Source organism: Lampris incognitus, unplaced genomic scaffold (assembly GCF_029633865.1).
Source record: "Lampris incognitus isolate fLamInc1 unplaced genomic scaffold, fLamInc1.hap2 H_1, whole genome shotgun sequence".
Classification (NCBI taxonomy): Eukaryota; Metazoa; Chordata; class Actinopteri; order Lampriformes; family Lampridae; genus Lampris; species Lampris incognitus.
The window spans coordinates 1,708,661-1,730,025 of NW_026611076.1; the positions used below are offsets into that span (position 1 = coordinate 1,708,661).

The 21,365-nt window shown below is 53.1% G+C and overlaps 1 protein-coding gene across 1 annotated transcript in view; it reads left to right on the forward strand.

Annotated features, from left to right (window-relative positions):
* Positions 1-21,365, forward strand: part of LOC130131961 (cholecystokinin receptor-like) — a 49,392-nt gene that overhangs the window by 15,638 nt on the left and 12,389 nt on the right. Inside the window, exon 8 of the mRNA XM_056301686.1 lies at positions 20,343-20,604. Coding sequence (XP_056157661.1) covers positions 20,343-20,604 — 262 coding nt within the window. The remainder of the gene's footprint in view (positions 1-20,342; positions 20,605-21,365) is intronic.

Consider the following 21,365-nt stretch of genomic DNA (forward strand, 5'->3'; position numbering starts at 1 on the left):
GTCCTCCAACGGCTGCTGGAGAACAGACTCTTCGTGAAGGCCGAGAAGTGTGTGTTCCACTCCGCCTCCGTGGAGTTCCTTGGCCACATCGTGGAGAAGGGGCTCGTCCGCACCGACCCCAGGAAGACTCGAGCGGTGGAGGACTGGGCACGGCCCACCAACAGGACGCAACTCCAGCGCTTCCTGGGGTTTGCAAACTTCTACCGGCGCTTCATCAGGGGGTTCAGCCGTGTGGCCGCTGCACTCACCTCCACCCTCCGCCCCTTCTCCTGGACCTCGGAGGCAGAGGCCGCCTTCTCGGCCCTGAAGAGGCTATTCACAACGGCTCTGGTGTTCGCTCACCCGGACCCGTCCAGGCAGTTCATCGTGTAGGTGGACGCATCGGACACGGGCATCGGAGCCGTCCTCTCCCAGTGGTCGGAGGAGGACCAGAAGATCCAACCATGCGCCGCCTTCTCCCGGCGTTTCAGTCCTGCAGAGAAGAACTATGACACCGGCAACAGGGAGTTGCTGGCCGTCCACGCTGCCCTAGAGGAGTGGAGACACTGGCTGGAGGGACCAGGGCAGCCGTTCATCGTATGGTCCGATCACAAGAACCTGACCTACGTGCGGACGGCTAGGAGGCTCAACCCCAGGCAGGCGCGCTGGGCTCTCTTCTTCAGCCGGTTCGACTTCACTCTCACCTACCGCCCGGGCACCAAGAACGTCAGGGCAGACGCCCTCTCCCGTCTGTTTCCCGAGGGGTCCCCTGACGCCCCAGACACCATCCTTCCCCCGGCCAGGGTGGTGGGTGTCGTCACCTGGGCCATCGAATCGGTGGTGAGAAGGGCCCAGCCCGACCCAGGCAATGGACCACGGAACCGACTATTTGTGCCTCCCTCTGTCCGGCCCCAGTTGCTGGAGTGGGGCCTCTCCAGCCGTTTTGCCTGCCACCCCGGTGTCCACCGAACGGCGGCCTTCATCTGCAGGGGTTTCTGGTGGACCACCATGGAAGCAGACACCAAGGAGTTCGTGGCTGCCTGCACCACCTGCGCCCGCAGCAAGGCTCTCCATCGCCCTCCAGCAGGTCTCCTGCGCCCCCTTCCTGCCCCCGGCCGACCTTGGTCCCACATTGCCTTGGACTTTGTAACTGGCCTTCCCGTGTCCCAAGGCAATGACACCATTCTGACCATTGTCGACCGGTTTTCCAAGGCCGTCCACTTTGTCGCCCTCACCAAACTCCCCTCTGCAGCCGAGACGGCGGACCTTTTCATCTTCCACGTCGTCTGACCCCATGTCTCTGACCGTGGTCCCTAGTTCACTTCTAAGGTGTGGCAGGCCTTCTGTAAGGGGATTGGGGCCACGGTCAGCCTCTCCTCCGGGTATCACCCCCAGACCAATGGGCAGGCAGAGCGGGCCAATCAAGCCCTGGAGGCGGCTTTGCGTTGCGTTACCACCAGCAACCCCGCCTCCTGGAGCAAGTCCCTGCCCTGGGTGGAGTACTCGCTCAACTCCATGTAGAGTTTGGCTACCGGTTTGTTCCCCTTCGAATGTTCCCTTGGCTATCAACCCCCTCTGTTCCCCCGTCAGGAGTTGGAGGTTGTGGTCCCGTCCACGAGATCCCATCTCCGCCGATGTCGGCGCGTTTTGAAGACCGCCCGAGCCGCTATGTTGCAAGCTACAGAGCGGGCCCTGCGCAGCGCCAACTGGTGGAGAGTGCCGGCCCCGGCCTATCGACCTGGCCAGAGGTTATGGCTCCTGGCCCGGGATCTGCCCCTCCCTACCCTCAACCGGAAGCTGGCTCCCAGCTACGTCGGTCCCTACACCATCGTTCGCATCGTCAACCCATCGGCGGTGCGTCTCCATCTCCCTATACCTCACTCAAGATCTATCCCGTCTTCCATGTCTCGAGCCTCAAACCGGTAGCCTCCAGCTCACTGTCCAAGCTCCTCCACCCCCCAGGGTCCTCGACGGTGGTAACATGGTCTGGTATGTCGACCGGCTGCTCGCCGTACGCCGCCGGGGGCGTGGGTACCAATACCTGGGGGACTGGGTTGGCTATGGGACCGAGGACCGCAGCTGGGTTCCCCGGTCCTACCTGGCCGACCCCGCACTCCTGGAGGAGTTCTATCGGGCCCACCCCAACGCCATCGGACGGTCGCCCGGTGTCTCCCGTAGGAGGGGGGGGGGGGTCCTGTTGTGGTTACACCGCTCCAAGCTGCCTCCCCGGCACGTTCAAGCCGCTCCCCCAGCTCGGACGTGCCGGAAACATCCGAGAGCTTGGCTCGTGCTCTGAGGAGACGAGCGCTGCACTGCACCAGGTGTTTGCCACCATCCATCAGGCACACATGCGGCAATCAGGCAGACCTCTACAATAAGTCTCCCAGAACACCACTCCGTGCTTCGACGTACTGAACCCTGCGACTCTCCCTCCGCGACTTCCACGGCTCCCCGCGTCTCCCTCGTCCCCAGCGACCTTCACGTTTTTCCCCGGACCTCTCTAGCGATCTCCCCCCGTGTCCCTCTTCCTGGACCCCTCCTTTCGGACTCGACTTCTCGGACCCGGACTTCCTCGGACAACCCCTCTTGGATAACGGACTCGACTTTCTTGCCAGGTGCACGCACATTATTTCAACACCTCCTTGTCGTTTACATACCGCACCACACATAGGCTAAGAAAACTCACACATAGTTATACGCGCAAACCACGGGACACCAGACATAGTTTATTCACACATCCAACTAACAGAACGCTTTTGCACCATACATTCCCCTCCCCCAATGAAACCGCCTTTTTGGATTTTGAAGTCATGTGTCTGTCTGCCTTGGGTTTTGCCACACGGGTCGGGTTCTGGTGCGCGACCATAACACGGTGCCTCATAATAGTCTGTATGGGGAACACTCCTGCTGAGTGGGTTAATGACAGATGAGGTCAGTGGGGGGAGCTAGCGGGCAAAACAGTACTGTGGGATGCCACTGTAGGCGGAAACGGAGGTTCCGGTAGGGAAGTGTGGGATGTAAACAGTCAGTCACTTGTAGCCTCTTTACAGAATAAGGGGAACAAAATATTTTGGCTGAGCTCCTCTAGAGCTGCAGTACCCAAAGTGGATGTCGCAGTATACATCCCCTGGTGCTGCAGAATCTGCTTATCTCATATTCAGACGATATGTTCACAATATAAAACATTTAATACTTGATTTCAATCTATGATTTAACAGTCATCAGATAAAAAATACACAATATATATGTATGCCTATTGTACAATCTAAGTGGTGTGCCCAGCAATGGTGTTAGCATCATTTAGCTTCTGTGAGAATGTATATGGTTGCTGTGGGTAACAGTGCCAGCATACTTAACTTCCCATCAGCAAACCACTTGCTCTTACTTTCAGAGTGTATTCGCCCTGTCTCACCAGACAGTTAAAAAAAAACTATAAAAGACCGATTTACCACAGTTCAGAGACCAAAAAGAACTTGTCAGCCATTAACACCACATGCAGCACCCCAAGCAAACAGCTTCAGAAAGCCCAAAAATCAGACAGTACAATGGACAACTACCTTTAGATGTAGTCACGCATGGAGTGGTGACGCGATTAACATCCGCAGATGGAGCCCTGCTGATCATTCCCAGGTCTCGGGTTGGTTCCAAAGGGTGATGGGGCTTTTGCTTTTACTTTTCTCTTTATGTGGCTTTTTATGGAGCTCTAATCTCTCCTCAGCTTCACATGGATTTGTGTTATTTTAGGGGGTCGTGTGTGGTCTGTGTGAGTGTGTGAGAAAAGAGAGAAAGGCTCTGACCCAGCAAAGGCACTGGCAGCCGACCTGTTTGTTATATTTGTTATATTCGGTCCGTTGCTGCCATCTATAGGCGGACTAGTGTATTGATATTACGGGTGCCTTTGGAGTGTCATGTGACAGTTGATGTATAATAAAACCACCGGCTGTCATGACGGCAAATTGCGAATCCGTCTCCCGACAGATTTATGTTGTAACCTAGCAGTCTAAGTTGGGCAATACTCTAAGGAAGATACAACAAAGAGGCGACAAGGATCTTATTCGACATCCGCGTGTGTTTCTCCGCTGGTTTTGAAGATTCTGAGCCGGACTGTTGCTGAGAAAGCTGGAAGCTAGCAGGTTAGCAAGTTAGCTTCATCGTCAGAGGCTGCAGTGTCGGCAGAGGTAAGATACTTGTGAAAAAAACGGCGAACGAGGTGAAAATGGCGGGGATGATTGGGAGCATTGGCCCCTTTGATGAAAATACTGAGCAGTGGCGCTCTTACAAAGAACATTTTGAATACTTTGTTCAAGCAAATGGGATTGCAGATGAGAAGATTGTGCCAACGTTCTTGAGTGTAATGGGGCCGAAAACTTTTGGTGTGCTGCGTTGCCTGGTCCAGCCAGCCAAGCTTGGGACTAAAAGCTACGCTAGCATAGTGCCTACGTTGACGGCCCATTTCTCACCCAAGCCACTGGTAATTGCAGAACGTTTTCGTTTCCATAAAAGGAACCAAGAGTAAGGGGAGAGTGTAAGTGTTTGTGGCTGCACTGAGGAGGCTGGCAGAGCATGGTGAATTCAATGATGTGCTGAATGACACCATTTGAGACAGACTCATGTGCGGGCTGAGGAGTGAGGCTACTTAGAAACGTCTGCTAACTGAAGGTTCACTCACATGGATAAAGCTGTCGAGATTGCTGTGTCAAAGGAGCTAGCTACCAGGGAGGCTCAGCACACCTCAGTGCAAATGGTAAACTACACCGGGTCTCCACCGAGGACAAGTGGGCTCATCAAAAATGTTACCGATGCGACAAAACAGGACATTTTGCAGCTGATTGTTGGGAATAAGGATGTGGATTGCAGGAAGTGTTGAAAAAAGGGGCACCTGGAACGCGCTTGCAGAAGTAAGGGAGCTGACAGAAACCCAAGGCAAGTAACCAAATAGCCAATGCCCAAATTCAAAAAGAGACGGTCTGTACACAGTGTGGAACCAAGCCACACCACCGCTGAGCCCAACAGCTCATCTGATGAGGCATCAGTGTATGTACTGTCAGTGCAGGGAGGTCCAGATGGATATTGGGAAACTCCACTGCTGGAGGGGAAACCAGTGCGCATGGAAATTGACACCGGTGCAGCTGTCCCAAACGTGTCGTATGCTGTTTACAAAAAAACCTTGCAGCACCTTCCATTACAACCAACCAGCCTCAAACTGAAAACATACACCGGCGAGTCAGTGCGAACAAAAGGCGTTGTCAATGTCCCAGTCCTGGTGAATGGCCAGACAGCTAAACTACCATTGTATGTAGTCAAAGGTAACTTTCCATCTCTGCTGGGTCGGTTGTGGCTGGAGGAGCTCACACTGGACTGGCCTGCAATTCGTATGGTGTGCAAAGGTGAAAAACGTCTGACAACGGTTCTGAACAAACATGCAGATGTGTTCAAGGAGGAACTGGGAACAATGAAAGACAAAACAGTTAAACTGAACATTCAGCCGGATAGCAAACCAAGGTTCATGAAAGCCAGACCAGTTCCCTACGCAATAAAGCCAAAAGTGGAAGCCGAGCTGGAATCCTCGGTCAATAGGGGAGTGCTGCATCCTGTCAGCCAGAGTGACTGGGCCACTCCAATCGTGCCAGTTATAAAAAAAGGATAATTTGGTGAGAATCTGCGGCGACTTCGAAGTCACCATAAACCCAGTGCTTGAGGCTGAACAATATCCACTGCCCCACATTGAGGAGCTTTTCACTGGATTGGCTGGAGGACAAAAATTCAGCAAAATTGACCTCGCACAAGCCTACCTCCAGATGCAAGTCGATGAGAAGTCGAGAGAGCTGCTCACAAGTCACTCACAAGGGCCTCTACCAATACTGCATGCTACCCTTTGGAATAACATCGGCCCCGGCTCTCTTCCAGCGTGCGATGGACCAGATACTGAGCAGCTTGGCTGGTGTCCAATGCTACTTGGATGACATACTGGTCACTGCGAAGACAGAGCAAGAGCACCTGGAAAATCTGGACGCCACACTGCAGCGGCTGGAAGAATATGGACTCAGGGTCCGCAGATCAACGTGTGAGTTGTTCCAGTCTGCAGTAGAGTATTTGGGTCACGTAATAGATTCAGAGGGCTTACACAAAGCTCCATCCAAAATCAAAGCGATCGTGGAAGCACCGACGCCTCATAATGTGAGTCAACTACGCGCTTATCTCGGGCTCCTAAACTAATATGGGGAATTCATACCGAGCCTCTCTTCTCTGCAGCGACCGCTTCACCAGCTGCTGTGCCATGGTGAGGCATGGAAATGGATTGAACAGTGTGAGGCTGCCTTTGCGCAAACAAAAAAGGTGCTGCTTGAGTCTGACACGCTGGCACACTTTGACCCCACATTGCCCTTACAACTCGCATGTGATGCTTCCCCTTATGGAGTGGGAACTCCAACTATGCGCAAATTGAACGAGAAGCGCTGGGAATTGTGTTTGGAGTCAGAAAATTTCACCAATATCTCTTTGGGAGGAAATGTGTCCTTCTGACAGACCACCGTCCCCTGACAACAATTTCCGGGCCCCATACTGGTATTCCTTTCTTGGCAGCTAGTTGGATGCAAAGATGGGCCTTGTTGTTGTGCGCCCATGACTACGACATCAAATACCGCAAGTCGGAGCTGCATGCAAATGCCGACAGTCTCTCTAGGCTGCCCCTGCCGGTTGACCATGGTGAGCCACAGCAGGCTAGCATTTTCTATGTCAGGCAAGTGGAGGAGGGTCCCATCACTTCTACTCAAGTGAAATGACACACCCGAAATGACCCTGTGCTGTCCAAACTGATAGATGTTGTGATCAGTGGCAGGAGTGGGAACCTTCCAGAGCTAAAACCATACCTAGCAAGAAGGAATGAGCTCTCTGTGCAGGCAGGATGTTTCCTATGGGGACACAGAGTGATTATTCCACCCACGCTGCGAAAAAGGCTACTACAGCAGGTACATGCAGGCCACAGCGGAATGGTCCGCATGAAAGAACTCGCCAGGAGCTACTTCTGGTGGCGTGGGCTGGATGGGCAAATAGAAGAGACTTAGAGAACATATCCATCTTGTCAGCAGGTGCGCGGCATGCCACAGCCAGCCCCCCTCCACCCATGGGAATGGCCAGAGGGACCCTGGCAGTGTGTCTACATTGATTTTGCTGGCCCGTTCGAGGAGAGGATGTTTCTGGTGGCAGTTGATGCTCACAGCAAGTGGCCAGAAGTGGCCATAATGACATCAACAACAGCTGAGAAAACCATCGAGAAACTTGGGGAAATGTTCAGTCGGTTTGGCTTCCCAGAACAGCTGGTAAATGGAGTGCAACACATCCGCTCTGTTCCCTATCTCCTATCTACTAATGGATTGGCAGAGAGATTTGTTCAGAGCATGAAGCACACTTTGAGGGCTTCTCAGGGCCAAGGCTCTCTCCACCAGAGGCTGAACAACTTCCTGCTGTCTTACAGAAATGTGCCCCATGCAATCACAAGAGCTGCTGCTGCGGTACTGCTCATGAAGAGACAAATCCGCACCAACCTCGACCTCCTAAAACCACCAATGACCAAAGAGACTGTTCACCTGAAACAACAAACTCAGGTTCAACAACGCCAACATAAAGCAAAAGAAAGGGTTTTCTTCCCAGGTGACAGTGTACTGGCACGCAACTATAACACCAGACCAAAATGGGTGCCAGCCACCGTCCTGGCACAGACAGTGCCTGTGTCCTATACAGTCCGGACAACTGAGGACACCGTCTGGAGGAGACACACAGACCAACTGCTTGCTGCAGAAACAGCGTCTGAGAACACTACATCACCACTACCAGTGGTCTGTGCTGAGCCATATGAGCAGGACAACCCAGCCCAACCCATCCTCACCCAGAATGCACCAGGTCACACAGAAACTGCTTCTTCTGGGCCCATCTCTTAAGCAGTTTCAGAGACAGAACTGTCATCATGCTCCACACTGACGTATGTCCCTGTTGCACCCCTTGTAGATCCGCCAGAAGCTGGTGCTAACTGCCGGTATCCCCAGAGAGAACGGCGGTCTCCTAAACGCCTAGATTTATAGTAGCCACACCCTGAAGAATGAGGCAGAATAATCCCCAGGGTTATGGAAGGGTCTGAGTAGTCCACCTCATTTCCTTAGTTAAAAAAAAGTAATATTGTTGCTTGTCACTGGGAGTAAGGGGGACTGTTAATTATATTATTGGTAATTGAACAGTTTTGATTCTAGGGATTTGAGATATTTCAGTTACCATGGACAACATAGTGTTTACATGTTATGATAGTGGTTTATTGGTTACAGGTGTTTGTTCTGATATTAGTGATGTCACATGTTCATTAAGTGGGGAGGAGATGTTATATATTGTGATTATACCTGGTCCGTTGCTGCCACCTATAGGCGGATCAGTGTATTGATATTACGGATCCCTTGGAGTGTCATGTAACGGTTGTTGTATAATAAAACCACCGGCTGTCATGACGGCAAATTTCGAATCCCTCTCCCGACTTTTATGTTGTAACCTAGCAGTATAAGTTGGTCAATACTCTAAGGGAGATACAACACTGTTGGTGCAGCAAGTCAATTTGAACAGTTGTGGCGTCATCCCTCTGACCCATCCAGCCAGCTCAGAAACCCAGCGTTCCTCCAGGACTTCTACTGCTTCTCTTAGTTTGCCACTCGGCCATTGCGTGGAGAGAGTTTTATGGTCCTACACGAGCATCTGGAAGTGCAGGGTCTTAACTGGGGACGTGCCTGTTTATGGCACCAACGATGGGGCTACCTCGATGACCAGGAAGGTGAAGGCTTCGCAATGAACGTCAAGGAGAAACATCTAGACGCTCTGGTAGCCTGTTGCGTGCTGGGCTGAAAGGCGGTGTCTGTGGAAGCTACGCCTCCAGATGAAGTATCAGATCAAATTGTGAACATTAAACATTAACTTTTCATATCTTTTGAAATGTTGGTTGTTCATTGTGGTGTGCAGTGGGATGGGGTCTGAGCACCAGTCTCTGCTGCTGTGTGTGAAGGTCTGACCACCAGGCTCTGCTGCTGTGTGTGAGGGTGTGTGTGAAGGTTCGGTGGTTGTGTGAGGGTGTGTGTGAAGGTCTGCTGCTGTGTGTGAAGGTGCAGTTGTTGTGTTGAGGTGTGTGAAGCTGCGGTGGTCACCACAGGACAAGGTGCTGCTCCCATACCATCTGCTCATGACAGGAGCAGGTGGTATGTGTGAATGATCTGCCCTACAGACGAATGATCTGCCCTACAGACGATTGATCTGCCCTACAGACGACAGATGGCGGGTGACTTGTGGCGGACTGAACCTTCTTCACATTTTCACCATTTGAACGAACCTAGCATAAATGTGCAAGGGAACAATGACAACATATCGAAAACAAATGACAAAATCCATTCCGCACCGAGGCTGTGGTAAGACAGGACGGCCAGAAAACAACAAAACACACAAACCAAACCGAACGAAACAAAACAAAACAAAACTAAACTAAACTAAACATACACTGAGAGGTTTCCTTTTTTCATCCAGAAGTTCCGCAGCTTTTTAACTGAATAACTGCCACTGAAGGAAGCTGAAGGGCAACTTCACATTGGTATTTCCCTCCCATGAATGAGAACTACTCCCCCACAGCTTCAAGCATCAAGTTTGTCCAAAACTCAAGGATGAACTCGTAGTTACAAACGCGCTGTAATCTGGCAGTACTGACGCTAAAACAAGACGCGCTGTACTCGGACAGTACTGACGCTAAAACAAGACGTACTGTAATCTGGCAGTACTGACGCTAAAACAAGATGTACTGTAATCTGACAGTACTGAAGCTAAAACAAGACGCGCTGTACTCGGACAGTACTGACGCTAAAACAAGACGCGCTGTACTCGGACAGTACTGACGCTAAAACAAGACGCGCTGTAATCTGGCAGTACTGACGCTAAAAACAAGACGTACTGTAACGCTATAACAAGATGCGCTCTACTCTGAAAGGACTGACGCTAAAACAAGATGGACTCCGCTGAGACGCTTTTGGCTGCTTGTGGGACGCAACTATCCTACCCTGCCTCCTCTCACAGATGCTTTCTTTTTTTGGATTTTTTTGCCCCCTTTTCCTCCCTATTTGTATTGGCCAATTACCCCACTCTTCCGAGCCGTCCCGGTCTCTGCTCCACCCCCTCTGCCGAGCAAGGGAGGGTTGCAAACTACCACATGCCTCCTCTGATACATGTGGAGTCACCAGCAGCTTCTTTTCACCTGACAGGAGTTTCACCCGGGGGATGTAGCGCGTGGGAGGATCATGTTATTCCCCCCAGTTCCCCCTCCCCCCCGAACAGGCACCCCGACCAACCAGAGGAGGCGCTAGTGCAGCGACCAGGACACATACCCACACCCGGCTTCCCACCCACAGACACGGCCATTTGTGTCTGTAAGGATGCCCGACAACCATACTACCGGGACACCTATCACGATGCTTTTAACACTCCACATCTGCTCCATGTGAGCATTCATATTCCACCTCCCTCACCTGTGTTAAGAACAAGATGAGACAGTGCGATTATTAGAAAAGGACAACAGAACTCGGTTGCACTGTCCACGATACCCCCTTGCACAAAGAGACAGTTTCTCAGCCTTTCCATCTAGGTGGTTGTTTAAACTGGGTGACTGTCCCACATGAATCCATTGCCAGTGACTTAAAGGTACGTCCTAGGATGCCCTGGGACACATCATCAGTGATCTTTCCTGAGGTCCTCGGGTGTTTTGGGGTCTTTCACACACCCTCTCTCAGACGACCCAAACAGGGTGGATCAGGCCCTGGCTGGTGTCCCAGCAGCACTGGCCCACAGGTAACTCCTCCTGAGCCCAAGTCATCTAGAGGCCCTCTCTGCAGCCCTTATGGGGGACTTGAATGTCTTGCCAACAACAAACATGTTGACAACCTGATGTATATATCTGTCTCTAATGCAAATGTATGCCTACACACAAATGAGTGATAATTGTGCTTGGCTGTAATAGGCCTATGAGGTGCTGCATTACTGTTTGGGGTGCCATGGGGATGGGAAGGATTTATAGGGGTGCTATGGGGATGGAAATGTTATGCTCGCGCACCAGAACCCGACCCGTGTGGCGAAACCCAAGGCAGACAGACACAGAATGACAGTTCAAAATCCAAAAGGCGGTTTTATTGGGGGAGGGGAATAACAAGAAGGGGAGATAGCAAATACTGCCACTAAATAATAAATGGAATAGAGTAGGGGGAATGTATGGTGCAAAAAACGTTCTGTTAGTGGGATGTGTGAATAAACCATGTGCTTTGTCCAATGGTTTGCGTGTATAACTATGTTTGAGTGTTTTTAGCCTATGTGTGGTGCGGTACGTAAATGACAAGGAGGTGTTGAATAATGTGCATGCACCTGGCGAGCAAGCCCAGTCCGTGATCCAAAAGGGGTTTTCCGAGGAAGTCCGGGTCCGAGAAGTCGAGTCCGAAAGGAGGGGTCCAGGTAGGGAGACACGGGGGGAGATCGCTGGAGAGGTCCGGGGAAAAAAGTGAAGTTCGCTGGGGACGAGGGAGACGCGGGGAGCCGTGGAAGTCGCGGAGGAAGAGTATTGGGAGGAAACAGAGAGACACGAATATAAGGCACTGGGGATTAAACGGAATTGCAAGAGGGCAAGGACCGCTGGAGGGCTTGTCAGAGCTTTACCGCAGGGTTCAGTACGTCGAAGCACGGAGTGGTGTTCTAGGAGACTTCTTGTAGAGAGCTGCCTGATTGCCGCAGGTGTGCCTGATGGATGATGGCAAACACCTGGTGCAGTGCAGCGTTCGTCTCCTCAGAGCGTGAGCCAAGCGCTCGGATGTTTCCGGCACGTCCGAGCTGGGGGAGTGGCTTGAACGTGCCGGAGGCAGCTCGGGGCGGTGTAACCACAACAGGAGCCCCCCTCCTACGGGAGACACCAGGCGACCGTCCGATAGCGTTGGGGTGGGCCCGATAGAACTCCTCCAGGAGTGCGGGGTCAGCCAGGTAGGACCGGGGAACTCAGCTGCGGTCCTCGGGCCCATAGCCAACCCAGTCCACCAGGTATTGGTACCTGGTACATGGTAGCTTGGAGAGGGGGAGAAAGGGGGTTGGAGGCTACCGGTCTGAGGTGAGAGACATGGAAGACGGGATGGATCTTGAGTGAGGTAGGGAGATGGAGACGCACCGCCGATGGGTTGACGATGCGGTCGATGGTGTAGGGACCGACGTAGCGGGGAGCCAGCTTCCGGTTGAGGGTAGGGAGGGGCAGGTCCTGGGCCTGGAGCCATACCCTCTGGCCAGGTCGATAGGCTGGGGCCGGCACTCTCCAGCGGTTGGCGCTGCGCCGGGCCCGCTCTTTAGCTTGCAACATAGCGGCCCGGGCTGTCTTCCAAATGCGCCGACATCGGCGGAGTTGGGCCCTCGTGGAAGGGATCGCCACCTCCAACTCCTGATGGGGGAACAGAGGGGGTTGATAGCCAAGGGAACACTCGAAGGGGGACAAACCGGTAGCCGAACTCTCCATGGAGTTGAGCGAGTACTCCACCCAGGGCAGGTACTTGCTCCAGGAGGCGGGGTTGCTGGTGGTAACGCAATGCAAAGCCGCCTCCAGGGCTTGATTGGCCCGCTCTGCCTGCCCATTGGTCTGGGGGTGATACCCGGAGGAGAGGCTGACCGTGGCCCCAATCCCCTTACAGAAGGCCTGCCACACCTTAGAAGTGAACTGGGGACCACGGTCAGAGACATCGCCAGGGGAATCCCATGGGGTCGGACGACGTGGAAGACAAAAAGGTCCGCCGTCTCGGCTGCAGAGGGGAGTTTGGTGAGGGCGACAAAGTGGACGGCCTTGGAAAACCGGTCGACAATGGTCAGAATGGTGTCATTGCCTTGGGACACGGGCAGGCCAGTTACAAAGTCCAAGGCAATGTGGGACCAAGGTTGGCTGGGGACAAGAAGGGGGTGCCGGAGACCTGCTGGAGGGCGATGGAGAACCTTGCTGCGGGCGTAGGTGGTGCAGGCAGCCACGAACTCCCTGGTGTCTGCCTCCATGGTGGGCTACCAGAAACCCCTGCGGATGAAGGCCGCCGTTCAGTGGTCACCAAGGTGGCAGGCAAAACGGCTGAAGAGGCCCCACTCCAGCACCTGGGGCCGGACAGAGGGAGGCACAAATAGCCGGTTCCGGGGTCCATTGCCTGGGCGCGCTGGGCCCTTCTCACCACCGATTCGATGGCCCAGGTGGCCACACCCACCTCCCGGGCCAGGGGAAGGATGGTGTCTGGGGCGTCAGGGGACCCCTCGGGAAACAGACGGGAGAGGGCGTCTGCCCTGACGTTCTTGGTGCCCGGGCGGTAGGTGAGAGTGAAGTCGAACCGGCTGAAGAAGAGAGCCCAGCGCGCCTGCCTGGGGTTGAGCCTCTTAGTCGTCCGCACGTAGGTCAGGTTCTTGTGATCGGACCATACGATGAACGGCTGCCCTGCTCCATCCAGCGAGTGTCTCCACTCCCCTAGGGCGGCGTGGACAGCCAGCCAGCAACTCCCTGTTGCCGATGTCATAGTTCTTCTCTGCAGGACTGAAACGCCGGGAGAAGGCGGCGCACGGGTGGATCTTCTGGTCCTCCTCCGACCACTGGGAGAGGACGGCTCCGATGCCCGCGTCCGATGCACCCACCTACACGATGAACTGCCTGGACGGGTCCGGGTGGGTGAGCACCGGAGCCGTTGTGAATAGCCTCTTCAGGGCCGAGAAGGCGGCCCTGCCTCTGAGGTCCAGGAGAAGGGGCGGAGGGTGGAGGTGAGTGCAGTGAGGGGGGCGGCCACACGGCTGAACCCCCTGATGAAGCGCCGGTAGAAATTTGCAAACCCCAGGAAGCACTAGAGTTGCGTCCTGTTAGTGGGCCGTGCCCACTCCTCTACCGCTCGAGTCTTCCTGGGGTCGGTGCGGACGAGCCCCTTCTCCATGATGTGGCCAAGGTACTCCAAGGAGGCGGAGTGGAACACACACTTCTCAGCCTTCACGAAGAGGCTGTTCTCCAGCAGCCGTTGGAAGACGGGGCGGACATGCTGGTGGTGTTCGTCCTCACTCCTGGAGAAGACAAGGATGTCATCCAGGTACACTACCGCGAACGTGTTCAGCATGTCCCGGAGCACGTCGTTGACCAACGCCTGGAAGACGGCCCGGGTGTTGGTGAGGCCGAAGGGCATAACGAGGTACTCGAAATGCCCTAGGTGGGTGTTGAAGGCCGTGTTCCATTCATCCCCTTCCCGAATGCGCACCAGGTGTATGCGCTCCGTAGGTCTAGCTTGGTGAACACCGTGGCGTGATTGAGTGGCTCGAACGTGGAACTCATAAGGGGGAGTGGATATTTATTTTTAACCGTGATGTCATTTAACAGTTGATAATCTATGCAAGGCCTCAGGCTGCCCTCCTTCTTTGCCACAAAAAAGAAGCCCGCTGCCACCGGGGAAGACGATGGCCTTATGATTCCTGAGGCCAGGGACTCTGATATAATTGCGCATAGACTCCTTCTCTGGTACGGAGAGGTTATACAACGGACCGGTGGGAAGGGCGGCCCCGGGAAGGAGATCTATGACGCAATCATAGGGATGGTGTGGGGGGAGGGAAAGTGCACTGTCCTTACTAAATACAGGGGCTAAATCGTGATAAATGGGAGGAACACCAGTGAGATCCGTGGGAGGAGGCACGGGTCTGAGGCCGCTGGACGGGGAGTGGGCGGAGCGAAGGCAGTTGGCATGACACGCAACTCTCCAACCCAAAATCCGCCCAGTAGACCAAGAGATGTGGGGATCGTGCCGTTCCAACCACGGTCTTCCTAACACCAGGGGCGCTGTGGGAACATGCGAAACCAAAAAACGCATAGTTTCCACGTGATTACCCGAAAGAGTGAGGGTGAGGGAAGGAGTGCTGTATATGATCTTACCAAGTGAACGACCATATAGGGCTTGGGCTGTGAGGGGTGTCTCTAGGGGGACGAGTGGAACGCCGGCCTTTCGGGCCAGCGAGATGTCCATCAAACACTCGTCCGCCCCCGAATCCAGGAGTGAACCAACAGAGAGTGAGTCGTTACCCCAGGTGAGAGTGACCGGGAACAGCTGGTTGTGCTCCTTCTTGGGCTGGGGCTGAGGAAGGGTCGTCAGGCTCACTAGGACACCCCTCGCTGGGTCTTTTGGGCGAGTCGGGCAGGCCTTGATGTAGTGGCCCGACCTCCCGCAGTAGAGGCAGAGGTGGTCACGTATCCTCTGCTCCCTAACCTCCAGCCGGAGCCGTGACCGACCCAACTGCATGGGCTCCTCCTCCGGCCTGGATCCAGAAGCCACCCAGGGTTGCGAGGGGGAGAGTGAGGTTGGAGAGAGCCCGCGGGACGCCGACCCAGGGAAGGCACCGGTTAAACGGACGGGGGTTGGTCTATGGGAGGGCCTAGTGCGCGGGGCGCGTTCCTGGCACCGCTCCCGCAGCCGTTCGTCGATCAGGAGGGCCAGGGTGACAAGCTCGTTGAAGGAGGCAGGGCGGTCCCGAACGATGAGGTCTTTGATGGGCTCGCTCAGCCCCCTCCTGTACGCGCTCTTGAGCGCAGTGTCATCCCACCCACTGTCTGCCGCGAGTATCCTCACCTCCTAGGAATAATCTGCCACTGATCTGGCTCCCTGCTGGATGGAATGGAGGCGGCTGGCAGCGTCCTGCCCGTCAGCTGGGTGGTCGAACACCAGACGGAACTCGCGGCGGAAGGCACCATAGTCCGAGGCGAGCTGCTCGGTATGGCCAACCGCCGCTATGGCCCAGCTGAGGGCTTTGCCGGTGAGGAGGGACATAACAAGGGCTACCTTAGTGTCTCCTGTCCTATATCTGGCTGGCTGGTGTTTGAACAGGAGCTCACACTGACCATGGAAACCCCTGCACAGCTCGAACTCCCCACCGAAGGCCTTGGGGCAGGGAAGGTTAGGCTCGAACCGGGGGTCCAGTGGGGGTTGACTCGGAGGAGGAGGAACGTCGGGATCAGGAACGGGGAATCCGGAGGCCTAGCTGGGGGCAAGGACCAGGGCCAGAGCAGGGTGGTCGCTCATCCTGGAGACCGCTGTAGTGAGTTTAGCGATCTGCGCGGAGAGGGCATCTAACGCGCTCGTCGCGGCCTGAAGACCGCTGATCTCTCCGGTGACCTGTGTGAAGGCAGTAGAAAGCTCTGAGTGGAGAGAGGCAAGTTGGCAGCTGTGACTTCTTACTACTGCCTCTAGGGGGACGGGGCTCTGGGGCTTAGGGGACCAGGGACCGTCTGCCCCTTGGGTTTGCCTGGGTCCATAATGGCTCCGACGTTCTGTTATGCTCGCGCACCAGAACCCGACCCGTGTGGCGAAACCCAAGGCAGACAGTTCAAAATCCAAAAGGCGGTTTTATTGGGGGAGGGGGAGATAGCAAATACTGCCACTAAATAATAAATGGAATAGAGTGGAATGAATGTATGGTGCAAAAAACGTTCTGTTAATGGGATGTGTGAATAAATGATGTGTGGTGTCCAGTGGTTTGCCTGTAAAATTATGTGTGAGTGTTTTTAGCCTATGTGTGGTGCGGTATGTAAATGAAAAGGAGGTGTTGAATAATGTTCGTGCACCTGGCGAGCAAGTCCAGTCCTTGATCCAAAAGGGGTTGTCCGAGGAAGTCCGGGTCCGAGATCCGGGAAGTCGAGTCCGAAAGGATGGGTCCAGTTAGGGAGACACGGGGGAGATCGCTGGAGAGGTCTGGGGGAAACGTGAAGTTCGCTGGGGACGAGGGAAACGCGGGGAGCCGTGGAAGTCGCGGAGGAAGAGTCTTGGGAGGAAACAGAGACACGAAGATAAGACACTGGGGAATAAACAGAATTGTAAGAGGGCAAGGAACGCTGGAGGGCTTGTCAGAGCTTTACCGCAGGGTTCAGTACGTCGAACCACGGAGTGATGTTCTAGGAGACTTCTTGTAGAGGGCTGCCTGATTGCCACAGGCGTGCCTGATGGATGATGGCAAACACCTGGTGCAGTGCAGCGCTCGTCTCCTCAGAGCGCGAGCCAAGCGCTCGGATGTTTCCGGCACGTCCGATTTGGGGGAGTGGCTTGAACGTGCCGGGGAGGCAGCTCGGGGCAGTGTAACCACAACAGGAAAGGATTTATAGGGGTGTCATGGGGATGGGAAGGATTTATAGGGGTGCTATGGGGATGGGAAGGATGTTAGAGGTGCCATGGGGATGGGAATGATTTATAGGGATGCTATGGGGATGGAAAGGATTTAGAGGGGTGCTATGGGGATGGAAAGGATTTATAGGGATGCCATGGGGATGGGAAGGATTTATATGGGTGCTATAGTAATGGGAAAGATTTGTAGAGGTGCCCTGGTCAGGAAGATTTGGAAACAACAAACTGCTTATATTTCAAATCTGGACCAAGCCATACACTGTCGTCTCTCTGTCAGTGCTTATTTTGTTTTCCTGACTACATAAATGAATCATGGGCATCCGAGTAGCGTGGCGGTCTATTCCGTTGCCTACCAACATGGGGATCACCGGATCGAATCCCCGTGTTACCTCCAGTTTGGTTGGGTGTCCCTACAGACACAATTGGCCGTGTCTGCGGGTGGGAAGCCAGATGTGGGTGTGGGTCCTGGTCGCTTCACTAGCGCCTCCTCTGGTCGGTCGTTTGCTGATAGGTGCAGGTGAAAGTGTGTCGACAGTTGTGTGCATGTGGTTGACATTTATGCATGGTAAATCTTGCAGGCACCCTGAAAAATATGCCATTGTCATTAGCACACGCCAATAAACAGGAAACTGGTATAACCGCTGCAGTAGAAACCGGAAGTCAGTGGACTACAGTTATGCACACATTCGATTGGCCGAGTACAATTGGGGAGAAAAAAGGGGGGTAAAATAAATAGCTAGATAAATACATAAATAACTGTATCAGGCTTGTAGAACAATGCAAGAACATAGCACTTGTAGAGTAAGAACGCTACCAGAAGTTTAATTAGGAGACACCTGTCTGTCCCCAGCTAGCACGTTCTGCGGGAGAACACAGTACTTGGATGAAACAATGGATTCAGCTCTTTGGTTCATTGGCGGATGGTGGAATCAGAGGGCTGAATTAATTCCTGCATCTTTTTGTGGCTTTTGCTGATGCCCAGGTATGTATCTGTATGTTAATGCTATTGGTCTCACCTAAATTAATCCTCAGGAAGAAGGAGTGCTCGCTGGGCTTGCTCCATCTCTTTAGCTTATGCATATTCATGCATGCAAATACAGCTTATTCTGAAAGAGAGACTTTCGGTGGGGTTTAAACCTATTGATGCCATGGCCCTGAGCCCTGACAAAACATCACAGTGCAGCAGTGGAGCGCCAGTGAATTCAGACTCCGTGACTTGTCCGTGCATAGAAACGACATTTTACATCTTACACATGATCCATCTTCACACTTGTGCTGCTGTTCTCCTGCAATAATGAGCTGGCCAGTAGGGGGAGCGGGGTGAGTTGACCAGTTTTTACTTGAGGAGTCTTTAAAGTGAGGGCCTGACAGTCACGTCTCCAACTAAATTATGTACATATACACTCACTGGCCACTTTATTAGGTACACCTTGCTAGTACCGGGTTGGACCCCCTTTTGCCTTCAGAACTGCCTTAATCCTTCGTGGCATAGATTCAACAAGGTACTGGAAACATTCCTCAGAGAGTTTGGTCCATATTGACATGATAGCATCACACAGTTGCTGCAGATTTGTCGGCTGCACATCCATGATGCGAATCTCCCGGTCCACCACATCCCAAAAGTGCTCTATTGGATTGAGATCTGGTGACTGTGGAGGCCATTTGAGTACAGTGAACTCATTGTCATGTTCAAGAAACCAGTCTGAAATGATTCGAGCTTTATGACATGGCGCGTTATCCTGCTGGAAGTAGCCTTCAGAAGATGGGAACACTGTGGTCATAAAGGGATGGACATGGTCAGCAACAATACTCAGGTAGGCTGTGGCGTTGACACGATGCTCAATTGGTACTAAGAGGCCCAAAGTGTGCCAAGAAAATATCCCCCACACCATTACACCACCACCACCACCAGCCTGAACCGTTGAAACAAGGCAGGATGGATCCATGCTTTCATGTTGTTGACGCCAAATTCTGACCCTACCATCCAAATGTCACAGCAGAAATCGAGACTCATCAGACCAGGCAACGTTTTTCCAATCTTCTATTGTCCAATTTTGGTGAGCCTGTGCGAATTGTAGCCTCAGTTTCCTGTCTTAGCTGACAGGACTGGCACCCGGTGTGGTCTTCTGCTGCTGTAGCCCATCTGCCTCAAGGTTCGACGTGTTGTGCGTTCAGAGATGCTCTTCTGCATACCTCGGTTGTAATGAGTGGTTATTTGAGTTACTGTTGCCTTTCTGTCAGCTCGAACCAGTCTGGCCATTCTCCTCTGACCTCTGGCATCAACAAGGCATTTTCGCCCACAGAACTGCCGCTCACTGGATATTTTCTCTTTTTCGGACCATTCTCTGTAAACCCTAGAGATGGTTGTGCGTGAAAATCCCAGTAGATCAGCAGTTTCTGAAATACTCAGACCAGCCCGTCTGGCACCAACAACCATGCCACGTTCAAAGTCACTTAAATCACCTTTCTTCCCCATTCTGATGCTCGGTTTGAACTGCAGCAGATCGTCTTGACCATGTCTACATGCCTAAATGCATTGAGTTGCTGCCATGTGATTGGCTGATTAGAAATTTGCGTTAACGAGCAGTTGGACAGGTGTGCCTAATAAAGTGGCCGGTGAGTGTATATCAGGATGTGGTGCATCCCTGAGAATTACCACTTTGGCTCTAGAATAAAGCATTCCTACTGGTCAGTAGGTTTACAGAAGGTGGGGTACTGCTGTACGCCTTGCATCATTATCTAAATTCCTACCAGATAAGGAGACAGTTAATGCAGAGTTCCTGTGGGGGTTTTCTCTGTTCTACCCTTTAAGTTGTGAAAACAGGGGCACTTCCCACAAATAACATCTGTTTTATGAGATATTAACATAGATGGTCAGACCACCTCTTCATCCTTCTCAGTCTAACAGACCACCTCTTCATCCTTCTTAGTCTAACAGATGCTCATTTGAATAATCGCCCTGTTGCCAAGTATATTAACACTGACATTGAAACGTGGGGTAACTGCTGTCTCACATAACACGCAGTTCCCCAAACCTGCATCTAGAGATACCGACAACTGAAAATTAAGTATTGTTTACTCATCTCAGCCTGTACCCAACCAAAATCTCTCTTAAGTATTTACCCTTTACCCTCCATTTCATCCTCCTACCCTCCTTCTCCACAGGGATCTCCGTAAGCATATCCACCTTCAGCCTGGTGGCCATCGCCATCGAGAGGTACAGCGCCATTTGTAACCCGCTGAAGTCGCGAGCGTGGCAGACGCGTTCCCATGCCTACCGTGTCATCGCTGCTACGTGGGTCCTGTCGCTGCTGATCATGGTCCCATACCCGGTATTCAGCATCCTCAAGGCTTTCCCCAAGTCGGACGGCACCGTCGGCCACATGTGTCGCCTTAACTGGCCCTGCGGGGAGGCGGAGCAGACCTGGTAAGGAGCCGGGGAATCACTCGGACAAATCCTAATTCCTCATTCTAGCAGCATTCAAAAGAATTGCATGTGTGTTGGCAGGGCTGGATGTGACCTCCCATGCTTCACATTTCTGCCTTCCAAAGAGAAAACGCTGTCCACTCCCACTTCTAACTTTCATTCTGCTGCTCTTGGCGGCACGGTGGCGCAGTGGTTAGCGCGGTCGCCTCACAGCAAGAAGGTCCTGGGATCGAGCCCCCGGGGTAGTCCAACCTTGGGGGTCGTCGCGGGTCGTCCTCTGTGTGGAGTTTGCATGTTCTCCCCGTGTCTTTGGGGGTTTCCTCCGGGTGCTCGCTCCGGTTTCCTCCCACAGTCCAAAGACATTAAGGTCAGGTGACTCAAAGACATGTAGGTCAGGTGACTCAAAGACATGTAGGTCAGGTGGCTCAAAGACATGTAGGTCAGGTGACTCAAAGACATGTATGTCAGGTGACTCAAAGACATGTAGATCTGGTGGATCAAAGACATGTATGTCAGGTGACTCAAAGACAGGTAGGTCAGGTGACTCAAACACATGTATGTCAGGTGACTCAAAGACATGTAGGTCAGGTGGATCAAAGACATGTAGATCAAAGACATATATGTCAGGTGACGCAAAGACATGTAGGTCAGGTGACTCAAAGACATGCAGGTCAGGTGACTCAAACACATGTATGTCAGATGACTCAAAGACATGTAGGTCAGATGACTCAAAGACATGCAGGTCAGGTGACTCAAAGACA